At 34.9% G+C, this 22,127-nt stretch overlaps 4 protein-coding genes across 4 annotated transcripts; 1 reads left to right on the top strand and 3 right to left on the bottom strand.

Moving 5' to 3' along the window:
* Positions 1–304: 304 nt before the first annotated feature.
* On the bottom strand, positions 305–2,545 carry LOC140976211 (cytochrome P450 81Q32-like). Its single transcript, XM_073440180.1, has 2 exons — positions 1,646–2,545; positions 305–1,018 (listed from the first exon to the last, which is right to left on the bottom strand). The coding sequence occupies exons 1-2, from the start codon at positions 2,516–2,518 to the stop codon at positions 389–391; spliced, it is 1,503 nt and encodes a 500-aa protein (XP_073296281.1). The 5' UTR covers positions 2,519–2,545; the 3' UTR covers positions 305–388.
* An 8,902-nt stretch (positions 2,546–11,447) lies between these two features.
* Positions 11,448–17,543, bottom strand: LOC140976212 (cytochrome P450 81Q32-like). Its single transcript, XM_073440181.1, has 2 exons — positions 16,609–17,543; positions 11,448–12,138 (listed from the first exon to the last, which is right to left on the bottom strand). Exons 1-2 carry the CDS (start codon positions 17,479–17,481, stop codon positions 11,509–11,511), a joined length of 1,503 nt encoding a protein of 500 aa, XP_073296282.1. The 5' UTR covers positions 17,482–17,543; the 3' UTR covers positions 11,448–11,508.
* Positions 13,946–15,278, top strand: LOC140976213 (uncharacterized). Its single transcript, XM_073440182.1, has 2 exons — positions 13,946–14,389; positions 14,467–15,278. Exons 1-2 carry the CDS (start codon positions 14,096–14,098, stop codon positions 15,094–15,096), a joined length of 924 nt encoding a protein of 307 aa, XP_073296283.1. The 5' UTR covers positions 13,946–14,095; the 3' UTR covers positions 15,097–15,278.
* Positions 17,544–19,415: 1,872 nt separating the features above from the next.
* Positions 19,416–22,044, bottom strand: LOC140977561 (cytochrome P450 81Q32-like). The gene is made up of 2 exons (XM_073442312.1): positions 21,167–22,044; positions 19,416–20,214 (listed from the first exon to the last, which is right to left on the bottom strand). Exons 1-2 carry the CDS (start codon positions 22,031–22,033, stop codon positions 19,585–19,587), a joined length of 1,497 nt encoding a protein of 498 aa, XP_073298413.1. The 5' UTR covers positions 22,034–22,044; the 3' UTR covers positions 19,416–19,584.
* Positions 22,045–22,127: the final 83 nt, after the last annotated feature.

Here is a 22,127-nt window from a genome sequence, read left to right on the forward strand (position 1 = left end):
GTTTTATTCAATTAGTATGCTTTTTCTGTAAGATATCATGCGAAGGAGACATTGAATTGTTAGAAAGTTTACTACAAAGTTAGCTAGAAAAGTACATAAATTTTGTATATTAATAATCGAATTGTCGAAATTGTTATATATCGTTACCGTCATTATAAATATTATTTATAACATACAAGATATCTATGCACACACATTAGTGCAACATCATGATCATGAAATAGCAACAGCAGTTGTGGAAATGTGGAATGTTCTGAAAAATGTAAAGACACAAAATAAAATTGTTCAAACATTTAGTTGATAATTAATTTAAGTAGAGCTTCAATCGATAACTTCGAAATTATAAATCAATTATTTTAAATTTGTTTAACATCAAAAATATTACATCCTACGATTGTAATATTGCTCCTTGAATAACCTCATACATAACCTCTCTAGGCTTGCACATTACTTCCAAAGGGTTCAACTTAGGCACCGTCAACCCTATACCTTCATCCAGCTCAACCTCTTCCACGGTTGTTCTTTCCCACTCGAAGCATTGGACGAGCGATCCCAACGCCAATCCCACGGTTCGTTGGCCAAGACCCAAACCTGGGCATGCCCTCCTTCCCATTCCAAACGGCAACAACTTGTGTGTTTCCACCTGATCTTTACCTTCAAATCTGTCGGGATTGAAGATTGTTGGCTCATCCCACACATTAGGGTCTCTGTGTACCGCCCACGCGTTAATGAATAACATTGTGCCTCGAGGGATGTCATATCCTCCGACCACACAATCCTCGGATGACTGGTGAGGTATTAGCAATGGCAAAGCTGGGAATAGGCGAAAGGTCTCGGATATGATACTGCGTAGGTAAGGAAGGTTGGGCAAATCTTCTTCGTTGATCAAGCGATGAAATCCAACTCGAGAGTCCAACTCTTTTCTAGCCTTTTCCAGCATATGAGGATGGTTTACAAGAAGGGTCATTGCCCATTCTAAGGTTACAGATGATGTGTCTGTTCCAGCAAAGATCAAAGTCTGCATATTGTGAATGAAGCATCCCACTCCACATTAAATGTTGAAAATATGGGAAAATTTATTTGTTTATGGTGTTCCGTTTTTGTTAAAAAATATTTCTTAGAGCATAATTCTTCGAAAATATATTAAACTTTGTCAAATATATGTATATAATTTTGACATGTTGTCACCAACTGTGTTCACCTCTGTGTCCATCACGACACTCACTTATAAGATGCGATGAAACGTATCAAACGTATACATTTATAAATTGAGTGTTCCCTCAATAGTGGGCATAAATGTGAATACTATTGGTTGACATCACATCATATCTACATAATTGATGATTTCAAATAAAAAATATATAATAAAAATTATATTTTTGGTCCTATATATGTGTCATTTTACTATTTTGGTCATATGCATTATTAAATTGTAATATTAGTTTTATTTTTTTTAATTTTAATTTTTTTTCAACAGAGTGCAGATTTTATACCATACACATCAGGACAACATCATCGCTTTTGTTTTTGAAAAAATGTTGAAATGTATATTTGTATTTTGCAGAATTCGATTCTAAGCAGAGCTACTGATCTAACGTCCCAGATCCAACAGGAAGAAATATTAAACTGAAGGAAGAAAATTTACCAAGACAATGCCTTTAATGGTTTCATCTGTGTAGAGCTCTGGCTGGGATTCTTGTAGAGACAGCAAGTGAGCAATCATCGTGTTCCTCTTCTCCACTCGATGCTCATCCACCAAATTCTGTAACAAACCATCGAGTTTTTTGCTAAAAGCAATCATCTTCTTCTGGAAACCTCCATAATCAATCCACTGTAAAAATGGCAAGAAATCCTGTGGATCCGATGCCTGAGCAATCTCAAAAACCTGCTTAATAATCTCCAAGAATCTCCCTTGCTCGCCCTCTTTTTCTTGTGTGAAGTACCTTTTGCCCGCAATCATTCTAAGAATCAGGTTGAAGGTTAATTCAGAAAGTCGGGGCCTGAGTTCCACTTTCGAGAACCCGTGGCGGGAGGCTTTCTCGAGGCCGGACAGTAGGTGCCTGATTTCGTCCACTCGGATGTGTAGAAACGCTTTGAGGCGGGCGATGGAGAGCAGATCTTGCGCCACGATACGGCGGAGGCTCCGCCAGTGGTCGCCGTAGGGAGCTCCGGAGATGGTCTTGTGATTATATCCCACGTACTTGTCCACGAGGATTAGCGGCCGGTTGGCGAAGATGGTATCGTTTTTAGATAAGCATTCTTCCACGAGATCAGGCGACGACACCACTACGGCGCTGCGAACGCCGAGTTTGAGGAAGAAAATGGGGCTACCGCTGATTTGGGAGAGGTGGAGGAGGTGGCGGTGGAGCGGCTGCTTAATAAGGTGGAGGTGGCCAATTATGGGAAGGGACACGGCGGGGCTGGGTGGCAGTCGGCGGCCTCGTGGAGCCAAGGATTTGTACACAAGAAAAACAAATAAGAGAAGGAGAGTGGTGGAGATGACAAGATTAATTTCCATGCTTATTTTAGTTTGGAGTTTCGAAGCTATCCAATCTATAGCTTCGGAATTGGTTACCAAAACGATTTGACTTTTCTTTTTCTTTTTTTTTTTCCTAAAAAAATTTGGTCATAAATCGTGGTATTTTGTAGAGCCGTAGACCAGAATTTTTTAGCTTTTAATTCACGCAATCAAAATATCAAAATTGAATAAGTCTTTTGTGATATATTATCACGAATATTTATCTGTGAAACAGGTCAATACTATCGATATTCACAATAAAAAGTAATACTCTTTGCATAAAAAGTAATATTTTTTCATGGATGACCCAAATAAGAGATCTGTTTCACAAAATACGACCCGTGAGACCGTCTCAAACAAGTTTTTGCTCTCAAAAATTTATATTATATTATTTAAGATATTTTGCCTTTATAATATTTTTCGTGATCAATCGATTGACAGAGCTACGATTATTAATTTATTTGTGCTGAGATTTAAACTCTCTAGAATCTCATAATTTTTAAAATTAGACCAACTAAATTAATATCAAATTAATCTTAAATTAAATTATCTAAAATTAATTTATAAAAAATGTTAAAAAAAAAATATGTGACTCCTTGGTCCTGATGTATCACGTGGTGTCTCAATGGAAATTTTTTCATTGCTTTTTAATTCCGAAGGTCCAACGGGTGGCGAACTTTTGGTGAGGGACAGGATAATCGTAAACAGATTCATTGGGTCACAATACTCGGCTAGCCAGACATATGTAGCTAATATTTAGATTTTTGGTGAATATAAGCTAAATTATCTAATAAATACTAGTAAAAGATGTATATGTGTAATATATGTTATTATTATTTTTAATTTGATCAAACAATATTAAATAATTAACACGAAATTATTTTCAATTTAGAAGAGTTGTGTTATTTAAAATGAAAGTTTTGTTTGAATGTTTTTCTATGTAAAATATGGAGTGACTTGACGAGGCTTTTAGTAGGGTAAGAAAGATAATTATGAAATTAAATATTTTGATGTCCTTTAAGCTAGTTACTCTAGGGATCTCACACTTAATAATACAGTATAGAATAGTATAGATAATATAAGTGATGCTATCCGGGTGAACTGGGTATGTAATGTGTGGGCAATCCACCGGATGATGAGAGACTTATATTTTAGGAAATTGAGAAAGGTGATATATCTGTGAACTATGGCTTCCACCGTGACATACAGACAACGAAATGAACTCGTGAATGGGCGTCAGAGGGATGTCCGACGTGGCCACTTCGATGCTTAAGTCAGCAGGTGAAGAAGAGTAAAAATGTTTGTATATGTGGTGATATACGTGAGTGTTCAAGTTCAGAATCCCTCCAACCCCCGGCGTAAATGAAATTGGTACCTGCTATTTATAGAAGGAGATCTCATCATTACCTTCTTTTCAGTGTCCACCTGATAAGTATGGTAAGGCGGCTGCCCATACCCTGCTGTTCTGACAGAAATGATTGCCAAGCATAAGGTAGCCCATACCCTTCTCAGTAACCCATGTTGTTCTGACAGAAATGATTGCCAAGCATAAGATAGCCCATACTAATACACTCGAGTATGGTGCGTTTCTTGAGGTATCCCGAGTAAAAGCTCTCGGGAGCTTGCATGAGAGCCCGAGCTCCTGGTAGCCCGGGGAGAAAATGTCTCGAGCACTCACCTGCCCGGCTGCTGAAGAAATCCTCATGCACATATACTCTGTTTTGGACTATCCATATAATATCTCGGGTCATTCATGACCCGAACTCTTATGGGGTATCATAAATAATAATTATAAATTATAAATAAACAAATACCCATGCACGTACAAATATCAAAGTATTCGATAATATAATGTTTGATTCGATTTTTTGTTTTGAATCCGTCTGATTTGGTTTTTGAAACCGGAAGCGTCGACCAAGAGTTAGAATATAAAATATAAAACTGAACAAATATACCGAATTTAATAAATAATTGCAACGAACAATGATTTTTCGTTTACCATCTTCCATTAAAGTGTTATTTATTTATTTTTTATATAAAAAAATCAGGGAAAAGTATGAAGATTTGGATATTGTGAGTTTTCAGTACGTATTTGTCGTTATGTCGTCTTTGTTTGAATAATTCTCATTTTTTTTATTTAATTTTAGACATTAATATATATTAAAAATACATTGTTTCTCCTATATAAGAATCCCATATCACCATCTCCACAGTTAACTTTATTTAATATGAAGCTGTGGATCATGCATGTTTCAACACTTCTATACTCCATGAACCTCTAAGCTTGGGATATTACTTGTTGAAGAACCTCGTACATGACCTCTCTAGGCCTGCACATAACCTCTAATGGCACCAACTTAGGCATCGTCAACCCTACACCTTCATCCAACTCAACCAATTCAGCAGTTGTTCTTTCCCACTCAAAGCATTGGATGAGAGATCCCAGAGTCAATCCGACGATTCGTTTTCCCAAACCTGAACCTGGGCACCTTCTCCTTCCCATTCCAAATGGCATCAACTTATATGTGTCAACATGCACGTCAATTTCAAATCTATCGGGATTGAAGACTGTTGGCTCATCCCACACATTAGAGTCTCTGTGTATCGCCCAAGCATTGATGAACAACGTTGTGTCTCGTGGGATGTCGTATACTCCAACTACAAAATCTTTGGATGACCGGTGTGGTACTAGTAACGGCGCAGCAGCGCATAGGCGAAAGGTCTCAGAAATGATGTATATANTTTAAGTCATTGAATGACTCAACAAAAGACCAATGTAACCAAGTGATGGTTGTGATATTGGTGTGGATGAAGGAATAATGAATGATGGTGTATTAAATATCTCAATAGATGAATAAATGCAAAGAAGGAACATGGTATTTATAGTAGGAGAAGTAATGATGACCTCGTTCTGCGTGCTACCTACTATTAATAGTAGGACGGCTGATTATACCCTATGTTCTGACATGTCAAATCTCATACCAGTCACATCATGCCTGTCTGATTTTTTCAACCACTTGGATTGTTGTCAGAGATGAGACAACCGCCCACACCCTATTCTGCTAGTACACTTAAGTGTGGTGCTCATATCAAGGTGGTCCGGGTAGAAAGTCTCCCAGAAGCTTGCATGAGAGCCCGGGCATCCAATATCCCAGGGAAAATACGTCCCGCGTGTTCAATTTCACGTCCTTCTGATGAACCCTTCTCGCAGATGCTATCCATTCAGTATCCTGGGTCGTCCGTGACCCGAGCACAATCCATACCCCTGACTCGGGCACAATCCATGGCCCGGGATATCCCGGGGTATCATCACTCTCTCCTTAAATAGTTGGGCTAGAGTCATACTCGCTGTCCCGATTAGTCTTGTGTGCCCGGTGAGGGAAAGTTTTTTGATTCTTCCTGTTTATAAACAACTTTTGAATGTTGAATCTCTGAATTTTTCTGAGCGTTGGAAAATAACATGTATTTTCAATAGGTGATCGGGATACTGAGACCTGAGCCAGTGTAAGAGTTTCTGTGCTTAAAGAATAACCAGCATATGAAGCCCCGGGCCAGGGTACGGAGCCCTGGGTCTTGGAGTGGTCGAGGTGCGGAGCCCCGAGCCAGGGTACGGAGCCATGGACTTAATGAGCAACCAGGGTACGGAGCCCTGGGTCATGGAATGGTCGAGGTGCGGAGCCCCGAGCCAGGGTACGGAGCCCTGGACTTAATAAATAACTAGGGCCTTGTACCTCCCGGACTTAAGATAATGCGTCGGGGCCTCATGTCTCCCGAACTTAAGATAATGCGCCGGGACCTCATGTCTCCCGGACAAAAGATAATGCGCTGGGGCCTCATGTCTCTCGGACTTACAAGAAGGTGCCGGGGCCTCATATCTCCAAGACTTAAGATAATGCGCAGGGACCTCAAGTCTCTCGGACTTAAGATAAGATGCCGGGACCTCATGTCTTCCGGACTTTAGATCAGGTGCTGAGGCCTCATGTCTCCTGTACTTAAAAGAAGGTGCCGGGGCCTCATATCTCCCGGACTTAAGATAATGCGCCGGGGCCTCATGTCTCCCAGACTTACAAGAAAGTGCCGAGGCCTCATATCTCCCGGACTTAAGATAATACGTCGGGGCCTCATGTCTCCCGGACTTAAGGTAAGATGCCAGAACTTCATGTCTCCCGGACTTTAGATCAGGTGTCGGGGCCTCATGTCTCCCGGACTTAAAAGATTTTTGCTTCTCTTGTTGTATTATTTTTAATAAAAACCAAATCACTAACCTGAAAATACTGAATCCGAATTCATTTTCGATAGAGTGAAACTTCTCTGGTTGAGCTAAATTAGGCGACTAATATAGCTGTATGCTACTAAGTGCATAGCAAACACTTTTCCACGCCAATCCGGAATAGCTGCTGAGCTTCGAGCCCATATGAAAATCCACATATAAGATCTGAGTGCCGAGATGGTCGGACTTATTTTTGAATGGAAATCATATCTACGTCTTAAGCTCAATTTCCCACAGACGGGGCCAATGATGCGATCCGGGTGAAATGGATGAGCCGGATCGGGTGCTCCACCGGATCTGCTATCAAGATAATGAAGGGAATAAGAGCAGTGTGAGATATGACTTTCCCTGTGACCTGTAGACAACGAAATGAACTCGTGAATGGACACCGGAGGGGAGTCCGACGTGGCCACTCCGATGCTTAAGTCAGTAAATGACTCAACAAAAGACCAATGTAACCAAGGGATGGTTGTGATATTGGTGTGGATGAAGGAATAAAGAATGATGGTGTATTAAATATCTCAATAGATGAATAAATGCAAAGAAGAAACATGGTATTTATAGTAGGAGAAGTAATGATGACCTCGTTCTGCGTGCTACCTACTATTAATAGTAGGACGGCTGATTATACCCTATGTTCTGACATGTCAAATCTCATACCAATCACATCCCGTCTGTCTGATTTTGTTAACCACTTGGATTGGTGTCAGAGATGAGACAACCACCCACACCCTATTCTGCTAGTACACTTGAGTGTGGTGCTCATATCGAGGTGGTCCGGGTAGAAAGTCTCCCGGAATCTTGCATGAGAGCCCGGACATCCAATATCCCAGGAAAAAGACGTCCCACATGTTCAATTTCCCGTCCTTCTGATGAACCCTTCCCGCAGATGCTATCCATTCAGTATCCCCGAGCACAATCCATACCTCTAAATCGGGCACAATCCATGGCCCGGGATATCCCGAGGTATCAATAACTGCTGTGAAAAAAAACTAACACAAGGGTAGACAAATACTACTGGTAAAAAAGCTTTTCCAATATTGTGAAGTATTGGTTGGATGACACAACTTCAAAGAGAAGAATACACATACAGTTCATTTTGTGTCGCTCCAACTTTTTTGACAAAATTTTGTCAGTACCATCGTATTCATTTTGATTTTGAGATTTTCAATTCCTAGTGGTACACATACTCAAAACCTTGTGATTCATTCCTTTGGAGAGGAATGTGACGTTCTCAGGAGAGAAAAATCCACAGTTTCGAAGGAAGTTCGAGTTGACGGATCTTGAAGACAAGTGATGCTCGCTAAGTGGATTATACTAAACATGTTAATCATAAAGACATTATAAGAAAGAGATGAAGTTTTTTAATTGATTAAGTCCTTGTATGATCGTAACATTTGAAGTTCAATAAATCTACTTGATGTTTGGGTATGGTCTCGTAGATGTAGATCTGTTGGACCAAACTACGTGAAAATTTCAAGTGTCTTTTATTTTGCTTTTTGTTTTTTTATTAATTGACTAATTATGAAAACTGGGCAGAATAAGAAAAAATTGAATCAACAAACATGATATGCAATTGTCGCATATATAACTTAACAGTTAAACATACATAATTTGATAAGTAAAATACAACACATAAGAATCCATACTCAACTGGATATCTCATTCAATACTTACGTACAAAGTATAGTGTGCCTGCTTCCAAGCCTAGGAATAACTGAGGGTGAAACTTGTATATGGCGTGAGAATTAGGAATCTCGCATTTCCAAAGCTCTGAACTGGATGATGTGTTACGTGTCATGCTCTCTTTGATACCTCATCGGATGGTGGATATCAGAAGCTCCTATTGGGGTTTGGAAGCTCCTAATTGTTACATGTCGATGCTTATTAGACACGTTACTGTTTCGCCGACTGCATGAGTCCGGAAGTTTTGAACTGGTCTTCGCTAGTTCCAAATTGGATGATAAATAAATAATTTATTTTGCTTAAGTAATAACACTTTAATCATGGCTAATTGATACTTGGTTTATTATATAAATGTTATCGATGAAACAATTTGTCATATGGCATGATCTATAAATCGAATAATGAATTTGACAAGTAAATTTGAGTTGGTATGCTAATAATATCTAGAACGGTCAAAATCGGTAAGTCTGTCATGCCAATTTATCCCACCACATAAAATAGAGAGATAATGTTGGTACTTTCTCGATCCACGAAAATGACAGATTGGACAAATGATAGGTTGTCGCGGTTTGCGGTTCAACCCACTCCGCATAATCTAACTTAAAATTGGGTAAGCCCACCCTGTGATGTCAAATGATTGGTTACATTGGGTTGCAGATCAGCTCACACCAATTACCCGTTTTAATAGTATTTATGGTATCAAATTGTCGAAAAAAATGAGCTAGGAATTGTGTATATTGTCAATTGCAACGGGCAGCATCAAAGACAACAACTTTTAGTTATTAAATAATTTGTATTCAATTCTTGCGATGCATGAAATGTTATTTTACATAATTAATGATTAAAATTAGTGATTAAAATTAGCAAGTATTAGTGTTTGAATTTTTATTTAAAACTATTGATATAATATAATGAATATATTTAAATTGTAAATATTATTATAAAAAAGTTATTATATCAAAATATTTATGTCATTTGAGATAATACTCAAATGATGATAACAATATTTTGTAATTAAATTGACGTATTTGTATTGTTTAATGAAATTGTTATTAAGAAAAAAATAGAACAAAATAATTAAAAAAATCATATATTATTTTGTTTATCAAAACTTTAAACAATAAATAAACAATTTTCAAAAATTAAATTTTGTTGTCATTTATTAGATGAATAAATTTTGATTAAAAATTTAATTATTTTTGGATATGTTAAAAATATTTATATTAAATTTCTATTAACATACATATATTAAAGTTCTACTAATAATATCAGTTTACATGCAGTTGATATATAAAAAATTCACGACATTCTTTTAAAAATTTGAAAACCTAATATTATATTAAAATTTTATATTTTATTTAGTATGATATATAGTAGTAAAAATTAAATATATAAAAGTAACACACAATTCAAAACCATAATAGGAATTAAATATAATGATTAATCAATACAGATACTTAAATGCAGTTTATATTTTCAAATAATATCAAATCTAAATTTTAAAAAATAAATTGAAAAAAATTCAAATTTAATTAATTATTTATTTCCTAATTGTTTTAAATATTTAATACGATTGATGAATACATTAATAATGATAAATTTTTTTCTTTTAAAACATATTATTTTTTGTTGAAACTTTTCAAATATGGCAAAAACTCTTTTATATATATATCGGGTGCTTGATTATTCCATATATGTGTGAACCCTATAAAATAAAGAAAATATAAATAATACCACTACATTAAAAAATTAAAATACATGAAAAAAACCTCTTGATAATGGAAAATATATTTTAGTTACTAAAATATTTGTAGTTTCCATATGTAGTTAGATCATATCAACGAACTAATCAGAATTTAAGCGTCAAATATATTTTTGAATGATTTACCTCACGAGTTATATTGAACATTGCACACATTTTTTAATTTTTATTCTGATTGAAAATTGGTTGTCTGAATGTGATGCAGAAATCAACATGAATTATTTATAAAGTTTATAATAACAACTAAATATATCATACTAATACAAAATCATATCTCAAATTAAATTAATTGATATAATCAATGCAAAAACTGGGCTAGGTTCCGAGCTCTTTTTGAGCGCCAACGGGCTCTAAAAAAAATCTGGTCTAGTTAATGCTTTCAATGGAATTCAGTTTCAATTTGAATAAAGAAAAAAACATATAATTCATAAATTACATTTGAATTGATATAAAAAATGAATTAATTTCGAATTTGAACAAATAAAAGAATTGATATAATCGATACAAGAAATAACTGAAGTTATCATTATATCTTTATTTTTTTAGAATTTTCATTTTGACGGAAACTTACTATTTTAATCAAAAACTCAGCTTTTATATATATAGATATCAGAGAAAAATATTATGTCTCAAAGAAGATGAAAAAATTAAGCAAATTACGTATTTTGTGCCCACTAATGAGGCGTGACTTATCTATTGATTGTGATGAAGTACATCCAATTTGTACATTCAATAACTGAACATTACTCATATGTCTGATGTTATGTTATTACTTTAGTAAAAAAAAATTGAAAAAATGTGCAAGTCGGTGGATAAGAAACATGTGCAAGTTACATGGCAAAAATATAATTTTCCGCACAAAATTTCAACATAAACTCCAAGTTTTATTCAATTAGTATGCTTTTTCTGTAATATATTATGGGAGGGAGGCATTGAATTGTTAGAAGGTTTACTACAAATTAACTAGAAAAGTACAGAAATTTTGTATATTAATAATCGAATTGTCGAAATTGTTATATATCGTTGTCGTAATTATTAATATTATTTATAACATACAAGATATCTATGCACACACATTATTGCAACATCGTGATCATGAAATATATAGCAACATCAGCTGTAGAAATGTGGAACGTTTTGAAAAATGTAAAGACACAAAATAAAATTGTTGAAACATTTAGTTAATAATTAATTTAAGTAGAGCTTCAATCGATAGCTTCGAAATTATAAATCAATTATTTTAAACTTGTTTGAAATCAAAATTATTACATCCTACGATTGTAATATTGCTCCTTGAATAACCTCATACATAACCTCTCTAGGCTTGCACATAACTTCCAATGGCTTCAACTTAGACACCGTCAACCCTATACCTTCATCCAGCTCAACCTCTTCCACGGTTGTTCTTTCCCACTCGAAGCATTGGACGAGCGATCCCAACGCCAATCCCACGGTTCGTTGGCCGAGACCCAAACCTGGGCATGCCCTCCTTCCCATTCCAAACGGCAACAACTTGTGTGTTTCCACCTGATCTTTACCTTCAAATCTGTCGGGATTGAAGATTGTTGGCTCATCCCACACATTAGGGTCTCTGTGTACCGCCCACGCATTAATGAATAACATTGTGCCTCGAGGGATGTCATATCCTCCGACCACACAATCCTCGGATGACTGGTGAGGTATTAGCAATGGCAAAGCTGGGAATAGGCGAAAGGTCTCGGATATGATACTGCGTAGGTAAGGAAGGTTGGGCAAATCTTCTTCGTTGATCAAGTGATGAAATCCGACTCGAGAGTCCAACTCTTTTCTAGCCTTTTCCAGCATATGAGGATGGTTTACAAGAAGGGTCATTGCCCATTCTAAGGTTACAGATGATGTGTCTGTTCCAGCAAAGATCAAAGTCTGCATACTGTGAGGCCATCTCCAATCCACTGCACTACATTGGTGTTACACTAAAATCATCTCCAACCACATTGCACTACATTTTACACTACAATAGAATATTCCAAGAATATTCTTTTTCTTTTCAATATTAATATTTCTGTTTTATGTTAATTATTTATAATTTGATAATATAATGATAATTAAATATTATAATTTATATATTAAAATATATATATTTAAATATTTTAATTTATATATTAAAATTTGAATTAATTATTTCATATTAACAAAATAATTATTTGATTTACGTACAATTATTTAATACAAACTATACTTTAATAAAATCAAAATATCATTGAAAAAAACACGTTCATTTGATATTAAATTAATAATACAACAAAAATACAATATTAAATATTCGAATTACTATATTGTTCCCATAAATGCTCAATTAATGTATTTCGTAATTCATAGTGAGCATCTCTATTTTTCATTTTTTTATAACGAGCGAGAAATTCTTGAAATCTTGTATTTTCGTCATTGACCATCATTTCAACGTCTGGAACAGGTGCTTCCATTGCATCTTGAATTGGTGCACTAACGTCACGTTCATCTTCAATAATCATGTTGTGCATGATAATGCAAGCTTTCATAATGTAATGTAAATCATTTTTACGCCAAGACCGTGCTGGAGCTGCCACAATCGTAAATCGAGATTGAAGAACACCAAATGCACGCTCTACATCTTTTCTACATGACTCTTGTTTCATAGCAAAATATTTATTTTTCGGCCCAAGTGGGTCGTGGATAGTTTGCACAATGGTTGCTCATTTTGGGTAGATACCATCGGCTAAGTAATAGCCAGTATGATATTCTTTTCCACAAATAGTGTAATGTGCAGGAGGAGCAATGCCTTGAGCCAAATTGGTAAACAAGGTGGATGCCTCCAAAACATTGATGTCATTATTAGAACCAGGCATACCAAAATATGCGTGCCATATCCAAAGATCATAATCGGCCAACGCTTCTAAAATAATTGTTGGAGACCCGCTACGGCTTGTATATTGTCCAGCCCAAGCAGTAGGACAATTTTTCCATTTCCAATGCATACAATCGAGACTTCCCAACATTCCCAGGAAGCCCCATTGTTTACCAATATGTAATAGTCGAGCAACATCATTGGCATTTGGAGATCGTAAGTACTGGTTTGCAAAAACTTCAACAACTGCTCGGCAAAAATGTTGTAAGCATTTAATCACAGTTGACTCTCCTATTTTGATGTATTCATCGGCCGCATCTGCAGGTAAGGCGTATGCTAATAAACGACATGACCTGGAATTGATCCTCTTCTCGTGCCTTCGTTAAGTTGTTGATTGATATAGGTGTGCATCATCATATTGCGTGTATGAATATGAGTAACAATTGCTCCTTGAATTTCTTCATCAATGGCTTTAGCATCGTTAACCAAATAATTAGTTATGTCATCTTCATTATCAGACAATGAAGACGAACCTGAAGAAGAATTCATTTTTTTGGTGGTGTTGTGAATTGTGTTATGATAAAGATGTAATTGTTACTACTTTATATAAAGTTTGTAAGGATAATATAGATGAGATTTCTTATCTACAAGAATCTACATTTGTAAGGATAAGCTTTTATTTTAATTTATTTTTAGTATGATTTATTTTATTTTATCAATGGCATAGTATCATTTAAATTTATGATACGTACCATGCATAGTATAATATTTTTGTATGGATGCATACTTATATATATATATATATATATAAGAATAATATATAAAAAATGATAAGATTTTCTTGGATGAGATCTCAATGGATGAGATTTATTGAAATCTCATCCAAAGGATACCATTTCTTTTTCATATTTCTAAGGATAACTCCGAAATATTATAAATAAGTCTATATCTATTTAGAAACATATCCAACACAAATACAATCATATTATTTTGAGAATGATGGACGAAAGTTCAAGAAAGAACTACACTATTGATGAAGATAAGTTCTTATGTCATATTTATTTTGATATTTCGCAGGATCCTATAATAGGTATAAATCAATCGAGAGGTCAGCTTTGGTCTCGGGTTGCAGAGAAGTACAACAAAGAAAGAAGAAGTGATTTACATCCTCGTCCTCAAAGATCAATTGAGAAACGCATTGGAAGCATACTCACTTCTCTTGCACATTTGAGAGGATGCGTTCGTCAAATTGAAAATCTCAATCCGAGTGGTGCATCAGAACAAGATATTGTGAGTTATTTATTTTTAAAAATTACAAGTTATTAATAATCAACATTTTGTAATTAATTTTGTATACTTTGATGTAGATGAATCGTGCAAAAATACTGTATGCGCAAGAGAGTAAAGATAACAAAGCATTTCCATTCGATCATGTGTCGAATATTGTTAAGGATTGTGAAAAAATTGCAGGAGACAAAATCCATCCAACCAAGAAATCTAAGACGCGTGCTACTTATCTAGACACATCACAATCTGATACTCCACTAGAAGAATCGCCCCAATCAGGTTCACCTATGTTCTCTACATTTCCTATAAATTTGAGTGATGACAATATCGGTGACAGTTCTGAAAGACCAATTGGAGTGAAAAAAGCCAAATCAAAAAAGAAAAGAGATGAAGACATATCTCAAATTCAACGTACAATGGAAGAACAACATCGCGAGTTATTGAATGTTTTGAAACAAGGAACTGCCGAAAGACAACAAAACTACGATCTTCAAAATATTAGACTTGAACAAGAAGAAAGAAAAATGGATGAAAGAATTTTATACAAAGATTTGAGCAAAATTACTGATCCAACTTTGCGTGAGTACACTAAAGTTCAGCAACAAAAAATATTGCAAAAAAGACTTGAAGATGAACGTCGAGAAAATGACAACTTCGGATCTTATTTTGGAGATATTGGAGGATCGGGGTCTGGTTTACCGCATTACTAAAAATCTTTTTTTGACGTAATTTTTTTTATGTTTCGTAATTTTATGGTTTGTTAGTTGTCGTAGTTTGTTTATTGTTTCGTAATTTTTGTTGTTTTTTGTTCGTAATTTGTACCATTTTAACGCATTATTAATTTAATATGTGTTTTTTTTATTTTTTATTTTTACACTTAATTAATTCTCTAATCAGAATATTAAAAATTTTATAATTAAAATTTCAAAAAAATATTAATTAATTAAATATTAAACACTTATATTAAATTAATCAAATTAAAAACTAAAAAAATTAAAAAAAATAAAAAAAATTGTGGCGCAGCAAGCAGCTTGTAGAGCTGCTCCAATCCAGCGCCAATTTTGGTGCTGGATTGGAGTGAAATATCATGGCACCACAATGGTGTGGCACCAATGTGGTGCCATGATTGGAGATGGTCTGAATGAAGCATCCCACTCCACATTAAATGTTGAAAATATGGGAAAATTTATTTGTTTATATATGGTGTTCCGTTTATGTTAAAAATATTTCTTAGAGCATAATTCTTCGAGGTGACACTCACTTATGGGATGTAATGAAACATATCAAAAGTGTAAATTTATTAATTGAGTGTTACCTCAATAGTAGGCATAAATGTAAATACAATTGGTTGACATCATATCATATCTACATAAATGATGATTTCAAATAAAAAATATATAATAAAAATTATATTTTTGGTCTAATATATTTGTCACTTTGCGATTTTGGTCATGTGCATTATTAAATTTTAATATTATAACTATATTTTCAAATTTTAATCTACACATCACCACCACATCATCACTGAAATTATGTCAGATCAACGGTACGTTGACTTAAATTTTCAAAAAACGAAGATAATAATATAAAATACTATATACAAGACCAAAATCACAAATGGATAAACTATACATCATTAAAAAAAATTCCCTTTTTTAATAGTAGGTGTAGTATTTTCAAAATTTTAAAACAATAAGAATGATTGCATGTTGCATAAGGAACTGATGTACATGTGATCTGTTTAGATACCTGAGTTAATAAATAATATAGTTTATCTTTAAGTCATGCAAGTAAAAATTTGAGATAATAAAACGATTGGTTGGAGAACAAATGTTCGATTATATTATTCATTCAATATAACAAAGTAATTGGGAATACTAGAGTTATAAATTATACTTAAATTATATTTGTAAGAATCGCAAGTCGGCCCAACTTAAAGATACGGTGAATAAAAAAAGATTATCAATTTTAAAATTTTTAACATATCGGAGATCACTAATCACTATCCGTCTTGGACTACAAATTTTTTTTAATATTTTTGTTCGAGGTGACTATTGGTTAAAATCAAATGATTTTTTTTGTTTAACTATATATTTTTTCGTTTTTGAAAAAATGTTGAAATATATATTTGTATTTTGCAGAATTCGATTCTAAGCAGAGCTACTGATCTAACGTCCCAGATCCAACAGGAAGAAATATTAAACTGAAGGAAGAAAATTTACCAAGACAATGCCTTTAATGGTTTCATCTGTGTAGAGCTCTGGCTGGGATTCTTGTAGAGACAGCAAGTGAGCAATCATCGTGTTCCTCTTCTCCACTCGATGCTCATCCACCAAATTCTGTAACAAACCATCGAGTTTTTTGCTAAAAGCAATCATCTTCTTCTGGAAACCTCCATAATCAATCCACTGTAAAAATGGCAAGAAATCCTGTGGATCCGATGCCTGAGCAATCTCAAAAACCTGCTTAATAATCTCCAAGAATCTCCCTTGCTCGCCCTCTTTTTCTTGTGTGAAGTACCTTTTGCCCGCAATCATTCTAAGAATCAGGTTGAAGGTTAATTCAGAAAGTCGGGGCCTGAGTTCCACTTTCGAGAACCCGTGGCGGGAGGCTTTCTCGAGGCCGGACAGTAGGTGCCTGATTTCGTCCACTCGGATGTGTAGAAACGCTTTGAGGCGGGCGATGGAGAGCAGATCTTGCGCCACGATACGGCGGAGGCTCCGCCAGTGGTCGCCGTAGGGAGCTCCGGAGATGGTCTTGTGATTATATCCCACGTACTTGTCCACGAGGATTAGCGGCCGGTTGGCGAAGATGGTATCGTTTTTAGCTAAGCATTCTCCCACGAGATCAGGCGACGACACCACTACGGCGCTGCGAACGCCGAGTTTGAGGAAGAAAATGGGGCTACCGCTTATTTGGGAGAGGTGGTGGAGGTGGCGGTGGAGCGGCTGTTTAATAAGGTGGAGGTGGCCAATTATGGGAAGGGACACGGCGGGGCTGGGTGGCAGTCGGCGGCCTCGTGGAGCCAAGGATTTGTACACAAGAATAACAAATAAGAAAAGGAGAGCGGTGGAGATGACAAGATTAATTTCCATGCTTATTTTAGTTGGGAGTTCCGAAGCTATCCAATTTATAGCTTCGGAACTGGGTACCAAACCGATTTGACTTTTCTTTTTCTTTTTCCTTTTTTTTTCTAAAAAAATTTGGTCATAAATCGTGGTATTTTATAGTGCCGCCGTAGATCAGAATTTTTTAGCTTTTAATTCTATAATTGATTGGAATCGGAATATTAACATGGTATATAATCTAATTATTATCGATAAATGAATAAACACATATAAATATCTGATTTTAATTTAACAATATTACCAATTTTTTAACATTAACACAAATTGCGTGAATCTTGAAAATGTATCACCTTTGAATCTTGAAAATATAGATATATATATCTATTTGAAAGTTAAGAAAGGGAAATACATAGATTTTGATCTAGTATATTCGACAATCAACCAATAAATTTATTACTATTAAAATTCTTCTAATAAGAAATGTTATAACATTTAATAAAATATTCAATCTAATTTATTTAAGTATGTGTGATTAAAAAGTTAAAATTATTTAATTTACATATTATAATTATATCAATAATTAATCGTCGTGATCAATGTTTGGCAGAGTAATGAAGAAAAGTAACTGATATCATCACGCAATCAAAATCTCAAAATTTATATTATATTATTTAAGATATTTTGGCTTTATAATTCTTTTCGTGATCCATGGTTGGCATAGAGCTACGATTATTAATTTATTTGTGCTAAGATTTAAACTCTCTAGAATCTCATAATTTTTAAAACTGGACCACCTAAATTAATATCAAATTAAATTATCTAAAAGTAATTTATAAAAAATGTAAAAAAAAAAAATTGAATCATCCGGATTAAATATGTGACTCCCTGGTCCTGATGTATCATGTGGTTTCTCAATGGAAATTTTTTCATTGCTTTTTTAATTCCGAAGGACCAACGGCTGGCGAACTTTTGGTGAGATACAGGATAAGCGTAAACAGATTCATTAGGAGCAAAAACTTGTGTGAGACGATCTAACGGGTCGTATTTTGTGAGACGGATATCTTATTTGGGTCATCCATGAAAAAATATTAATTTTTATGCTAAGAGTATTACTTTTTATTGTGAATATCGATATATTTGACACGTCTCACAGATAAAGATTCGTGAAACCGTCTCACAAGAGAACTACTCTTCATTGGGTCACAATACTCGAGCTAGCCAGACATATATGTAGCTAATATTTAGATTAATCTTGGTGAATATAAGCTAAATTATCTAATAAATAATACTAGTAAAAGAAGTATATGGGTAACATGTGTTATTATTATTTTTTAATTTGATAAAATAATACTAAATAATTAACAAGAAATTATTTTCAATTTAGAAGAGTTGTGCGATTTAAAAGAGAAGTTTTGTTTGAATGTTTTTCTATGTAAAATATGTTGTAATTTGATGAGGTTTTTAGTAGGGTAAGAAAGGTAATTATGAAATCAAATATTTTGGTGTCCTCTAAGCTATTTACTCTAAAGGTCTCACACTTAATAATATAGTATGGAATAGTATAGATAATATAAGAGTTATAAATTATAAATAAACAAATACCCATACACGTACAAACCTCAAAGTATTCGACAATATAATGTTTGATTCGATTTTTTGGTTTGAAGAATCCGTCTGAATTGGTTTTTGAAACCGGAGTTAGAATATAAAATATAAAACTGAACAAATATACCGAATTTAATAAATAATTGCAATGAACATTGATTTTTCGTTTACCATCTTTCATTGAAGTGTTATTTATTTATTTTTTATTTAAAAAAAATCAGGGGAAAGTATGAAGATTTGGATATTGTGAGTTTTCAGTACGTATTTGTCGTTATGTCGTCTTTGTTTGAATAATTCTCATATTTTTTATTTGATCTTAGACATTAATATATATTAAAAATACATTGTTTCTCCTATATAAGAATCTCATATCATCATCTCCACAGTTGACTTTATTTAATATGAAGCTGTGTACGTATTGTTTCTCCTATATGAGAATCCCATATCACCATCTCCACAGTTAACTTTATTTAATATGAAGCTATGGATCATGCATGTTTCAACACTTCTATACTCCATGAACCTCTAAGCTTGGGATATTACTTGTTGAAGAACCTCGTACATGACCTCTCTAGGCCTGCACATAACCTCTAATGGCACCAACTTAGGCATCGTCAACCCTACACCTTCATCCAACTCAACCAATTCAGCAGTTGTTCTTTCCCACTCAAAGCATTGGATGAGAGATCCCAGAGTCAATCCGACGATTCGTTTTCCCAAACCTGAACCTGGGCACCTTCTCCTTCCCATTCCAAATGGCATCAACTTATGTGTTTCAACCTGCACGTTACTTTCAAATCTATCGGGATTGAAGACTGTTGGCTCATCCCACACGTTAGAGTCTCTGTGTATCGCCCATGCATTGATGAACAACATTGTGTCTCGTGGGACGTCGTATCCTCCAACAACACAATCTTTGGATGACTGGTGTGGTACTAGTAACGGCACAGTAGGGCATAGGCGAAAGGTCTCAGAAATGATGTTCTGGAGATAAGGTAGGTTGGATAAATCTTCTTCGTCGATTAAGCGATGAAGTCCGACTTGAGAATCCAATTCTTTTCTGGCCTTCTCCAACACATGAGGATGGTTTACAAGAAGGGACATTGCCCATTCTATGGTGGCAGCTGATGTGTCTGTTCCACCAAGGAGCATATTCTGCATATATGAAGCACCCAATTCTACGTTAAAAATATAGAACAATTCTTAATTAAAAAATATATTAGAAAATATAATATATATATTTAACTGCTGTGAAAAAAAACTAACACAAGGATAGACAAATACTACTGGTAAAAAAACTTTTCCAATGAAACCAACACATTATAAGAAGGAATGTTCGCATCGAAATTCAAATTCTCGATGTCTAATGTGGTATTGATTATATCAATTTAGGATGACATTATTGTTACTAATCATCCTTGATCAAAATATGTATAACATGCCAATTTTGAAAATTTAATAGACGGGACAATTAAAAAATATTGAGATAAAAAGAAACTTAATGTTGATAGGGAATTAAGGATATAAAATATAAATAAACAAGTAGGAGAGAACAAAATGTCAGTTTAACGGAAATAACATATCTAATCGAATTAAATTGGAATTCGGTTCGGTTAAATAGGTCGATCGGTTTGGTTTTAAATTTGAAAAATCGGTTAAACCGATATAGATTTAAAAATATTAATTTGTTAAATCGGTGTGCACACCCCCGTAAAAATAGCATCTTGTACTAAAGAGAAGAGCAACTTGAAGGTGCCAAATTCAAATATTAAACTTGGATTAAAAATTATATTGTAAAAAACCTACTTTAGTAAATTTGTAATTTATCCATAATTAAGTTATTTTATCAGCCTAAAAATCTTTCAAAATTTTAAAAATATTAATTTATTTTATCAATATTTTTAAACTTTTAGATATATATATTATTTTGAATAAAAATTATTAATTCAAAAATAATAAATATTATCATGTTTAAATAATTATTCCAACGTTGAGCGTTGGACAACATTCTTGTTTTTGTTTATTGGTTTCTATATTATAACATTTGCATTTTATTACCATACGCAACTCTGTATCCAAATTGAGTGACACAACAAAGAAACTTCACCATGATAAGGCCCATAATGGTTTTATCAGAGAAGAGTTCCGGCTGGGACTCTTGTAGAGACAGCAAATGACCAATCATCGTATTCCTCTTCTCCTGGCGATGCTCATCGATCAAATGTTGGAAGAAACCATCTAGTTGTTTGCTTAAAGAAATAATCTTCCTCTTGAAACCTCCAAAATCAATCCACTGTAAAAATGGCAAGAAATCCTGTGGATGTGATGACTGAGCAATCTCAAACACCTGCTTAATCAGCTCCAAGAATTCCCCTTGCTCGCCCTCTTGTTCTTGGGTGAAATACCTTTTCCCCGCGATCATTCTAATCATCACGTTGAAGGTAAGTTCAAAAAGTCCTGGCCTGAGGGCGACTCTCGAGAATCCAAGGCGTGAAGCTTTCTCGAGGCTGGACAGTAGGTGCCTGATTTCATCCACTCGAATTTGCAGAAACCCGTTGAGGCGGGCGGCGGAGAGCAGCTCCTGGGCCCCAATACGGCGGAGGCTCCGCCAATGATCACCGTATGGAGCTCCGACCGTAGTTGTATGATCATATCCCACGTACTTGTCCACGAGGACGTGAGGCCGGTTGGCAAAGATAATATCGTTTTTGGTGAAGCATTCTTCCACGAGATCAGGCGACGAAACCACGACTGCGCGGCGTACGCCGAGTTTGAGGGAGAAAATGGGGCCACCACTGATCTGGGAGAGGCGGTGGAGGCGGCGATGGAGAGGGCGCTTCATTAGGTGTAGGTGGCCGATGATTGGAAAAGACACGACGGGGCTGGGTGGCAGGCGGTAGCTTCGTGTAGCAAAGGATTTGTACACAAGATAAAATAAGAAGAAAACCAGGGTGGCGGAGATGAAAAGATCCATGCGTGAGAGACTTTTTTAACTGATATTTGGAGTTTAGCATAGAAATGATTTAATTTATAGTGTGTGGGGACTTGGAATTCTTGACCAAGTTTGC

The sequence above is a fragment of the Primulina huaijiensis genome, chromosome 5 (assembly GCF_012295235.1).
Source record: "Primulina huaijiensis isolate GDHJ02 chromosome 5, ASM1229523v2, whole genome shotgun sequence".
Classification (NCBI taxonomy): Eukaryota; Viridiplantae; Streptophyta; class Magnoliopsida; order Lamiales; family Gesneriaceae; genus Primulina; species Primulina huaijiensis.

Coding starts and splice junctions, on each gene's coding strand:
- LOC140976211 (XM_073440180.1), bottom strand. CDS start 2,518: ATGGAAATTAATCTTGTCATCTCCACCACTCTCCTTCTCTTATTTGTT. Junction 1,019..1,645: donor CCATTAAAGGCATTGTCTTG/GTAAATTTTCTT, acceptor CACAATATGCAG/ACTTTGATCTTTGCTGGAAC.
- LOC140976213 (XM_073440182.1), top strand. CDS start 14,096: ATGATGGACGAAAGTTCAAGAAAGAACTACACTATTGATGAAGATAAG. Junction 14,390..14,466: donor GTGCATCAGAACAAGATATT/GTGAGTTATTTA, acceptor ACTTTGATGTAG/ATGAATCGTGCAAAAATACT.
- LOC140977561 (XM_073442312.1), bottom strand. CDS start 22,033: ATGGATCTTTTCATCTCCGCCACCCTGGTTTTCTTCTTATTTTATCTT. Junction 20,215..21,166: donor CCATTATGGGCCTTATCATG/GTGAAGTTTCTT, acceptor TCATATATGCAG/AATATGCTCCTTGGTGGAAC.
- LOC140976212 (XM_073440181.1), bottom strand. CDS start 17,481: ATGGAAATTAATCTTGTCATCTCCACCGCTCTCCTTTTCTTATTTGTT. Junction 12,139..16,608: donor CCATTAAAGGCATTGTCTTG/GTAAATTTTCTT, acceptor CACAGTATGCAG/ACTTTGATCTTTGCTGGAAC.